Source organism: Mandrillus leucophaeus, unplaced genomic scaffold (genome assembly GCF_000951045.1).
Source record: "Mandrillus leucophaeus isolate KB7577 unplaced genomic scaffold, Mleu.le_1.0 Scaffold803, whole genome shotgun sequence".
Classification (NCBI taxonomy): domain Eukaryota; kingdom Metazoa; phylum Chordata; class Mammalia; order Primates; family Cercopithecidae; genus Mandrillus; species Mandrillus leucophaeus.
Window position 1 is genome coordinate 584,098 of NW_012108731.1, and position 2,798 is coordinate 586,895.

Consider the following 2,798-nt stretch of genomic DNA (forward strand, 5'->3'; position numbering starts at 1 on the left):
GCTGGGGAGCGCCACGAATTGACCAAGTGAAGCTACAACTTTGCGACATAAATTTTGGGGTCTGGAACCATGTCGCTGACCAACACAAAGACGGGGTTTTCGGTCAAGGACATCTTAGACCTGCCGGACACCAACGATGAGGAGGGCTCTGTGGCCGAAGGGCCGGAGGAAGAGAACGAGGGGCCCGAGCCAGCCAAGAGGGCCGGGCCGCTGGGGCAGGGCGCCCTGGACGCGGTGCAGAGCCTGCCCCTGAAGAACCCTTTCTACGACAGCAGCGACAACCCGTACACGCGCTGGCTGGCCAGCACCGAGGGCCTCCAGTACTCCCGTAAGTAGCAAAACTTGGCTGCCGAGGCCGTGGTCCCCTCCACTCCTGCGGCCGCAGCCTGGGCTGGACGCTGGGAGTGAAAAGGGAAGGGGCCATGTAAGCCCAGACCCCCTCACCCGGATTCCTAGAAAGATTTTAAACACTTGTATAGGATGTCCTCTGCCCTCCTCTTCAAGCCCCCTTAGTTCCGGGAAAGAACTTGGTCTCCAAAATTTATTTTCAACGCGAGAAATTAAGGAGAAAGAGGGAGAAGGGCTATACCTCCCAGGGGCTGGTATGTGATGTCAACCGGGACTGATGGCTCCAGCCGCAGCCCCCGGACTCCGGCCGCTGGGAGGGACTGGCCTGGCGCCCTGGAGGTAGTCAGCGAGCCTCGTCCGGGTACGGGTGGAGGGTGGGGAGGCTTTGGGTGGCCCGGGTATAAATAGCTCACCCTGCCCCCTGCGCGATCATAGAGGACGCTTTGTGCGGTGCAGGGGGTGTCTAGAAGGCCCGAAAGCAGAAACGAAAGCCCCCAAAAACCTGCCTTAAATGACCAAGCCGATCAATGCTGGGATTGTGGGGGTTTTCTTTTAAAAATCTGCCCACGTCTCTCCGGAGAGGAAACCGCTTAAGGGGGCCGGAGCCCTTAACCCGCGATGATCTTCAGTGCGCCACTCCCCCCAAAATTCTCACCCACGCTATGTGAGCCCCTTGAAACGCGAGCCCCTAGGCCCCACTCCTGCGGATTTCCCTCTTTACCCTGGGAGGCCCCGACGTCCTCGTGAGGCGTAGAGCAAGGCAGGGGTCACGGCAAAGGCAGCGGGGCTGGGCTGCCAGGCGCGGAGGTCCAGGGTCGCACGGAGGATCCAGGGTGCTCCGAGTCTGGTGCAGGCTGCGCGCGGCCTCCAGACGCCTGACGCGCTTCTCTCTCCCCCTCCCCCCAGTGCACGGTCTGGCGGCAGGCGCGCCCCCTCAGGACTCAAGCTCCAAGTCCCCGGAGCCCTCGGCCGACGAGTCACCGGACAATGACAAGGAGACCCCGGGCGGCGGGGGGGACGCTGGCAAGAAGCGGAAGCGGCGGGTGCTTTTCTCCAAGGCGCAGACCTACGAGCTGGAGCGGCGCTTTCGGCAGCAGCGGTACCTGTCGGCGCCGGAGCGCGAGCACCTGGCCAGCCTCATTCGCCTCACGCCCACGCAGGTCAAGATCTGGTTCCAGAACCACCGCTACAAGATGAAGCGCGCCCGGGCCGAGAAAGGTATGGAGGTGACGCCCCTGCCCTCGCCGCGCCGGGTGGCTGTGCCCGTCTTGGTCAGGGACGGCAAACCGTGCCACGCGCTCAAAGCCCAGGACCTGGCAGCCGCCACCTTCCAGGCAGGCATTCCCTTTTCGGCCTACAGCGCGCAGTCGCTGCAGCACATGCAGTACAACGCCCAGTACAGCTCGGCCAGCACCCCCCAGTACCCGACAGCACACCCCCTGGTCCAGGCCCAGCAGTGGACTTGGTGAGCGCCGCCCCAACGAGACTCGCGGCCCCAGGCCCAGGCCCCACCCTGGCGGCGGTGGCGGCGAGGAGGCCTCGGTCCTTATGGTGGTTATTACTATTATTATAATTATTATTATGGAGTCGAGTTGACTCTCGGCTCCATTAGGGAGGCATCGGGAGGTTGCCTGCGTCTCCTTGGAGTGGCAGATTCCATCCACCCAGTTCTGCCCATGCCTCTCCTTCTGAACCTTTGGAGAGGGCTGAACTCTACGCCGTGTTTACAGAATGTTTGCGCAGCTTGGCTTCTTTGCCTCTCCCCGGGGGGACCAAACCGTCCCAGCGTTAATGTCGTCACTTGAAAAAGAGAAAACGACCGACTCCCCACCCCTGCTTTCGTGAATTTTGTAAAATATGTTTGTGTGAGTAGCGACATTGTCAGCCGTCTTCTAAAGCAAGTGGAGAACACTTTAAAAATATAGAGAATTTCTTCCTTTTTTAAAAAAATAAGAAAATGCTAAATATTTATGGCCATGTAAACGTTCTGACAACTGGTGGCAGATTTCGCTTTTCGTTGTAAATATCGGTGGTGATTGTTGCCAAAATGACCTTCAGGATGGGCCTGTTTCCCTTCTGGGTCCAACTCCTTTCTTTGTGGTTTGTTTGGTTTGGGTTACGTTTGCGTTTTCCCCTGCTTTCTTCCTTTCTCTTTTTATTTTATTGTGCAAACATTTCTCAAATATGGAAAAGAAAACCCTGTAGGCAGGGAGCCCCTTGCCCTGTCCTCCGGGCCTTGAGCCCTGAACTTGGAGCTCAGCTATTCGGCGCGGTTCCCCAAGAGCGCCGGGCGCAGAAAGCTTTCGATTTTTTAAATAAGAATTTTAATAAAAATCCTGTGTTTAAAAAAGAAAAAAAGAAAAAAGCCCTGCCCTCCCATTTGTCTGACTTTGTCGCCCTGCGCCGGGCCGGAGGCCTGGGGCTGGGAACCAGGCCTGGCCGCCCGCGGG

General features: G+C 58.4%; 1 protein-coding gene across 1 annotated transcript; it reads left to right on the forward strand.

Moving 5' to 3' along the window:
• NKX2-2 (NK2 homeobox 2) lies at positions 1–2,713 on the forward strand. Its single transcript, XM_011967595.1, has 2 exons — positions 1–328; positions 1,255–2,713. The coding sequence occupies exons 1-2, from the start codon at positions 70–72 to the stop codon at positions 1,815–1,817; spliced, it is 822 nt and encodes a 273-aa protein (XP_011822985.1). The 5' UTR covers positions 1–69; the 3' UTR covers positions 1,818–2,713.
• The last annotated feature ends 85 nt before the right edge of the window (positions 2,714–2,798 follow it).

Bases quoted from the DNA above. Each gene is read 5' to 3' on its own strand.
- NKX2-2 (XM_011967595.1), top strand. From the start codon at position 70: ATGTCGCTGACCAACACAAAGACGGGGTTTTCGGTCAAGGACATCTTA. The intron at 329-1,254 runs GTAAGTAGCAAA...CCCTCCCCCCAG, and splicing joins CGAGGGCCTCCAGTACTCCC to TGCACGGTCTGGCGGCAGGC.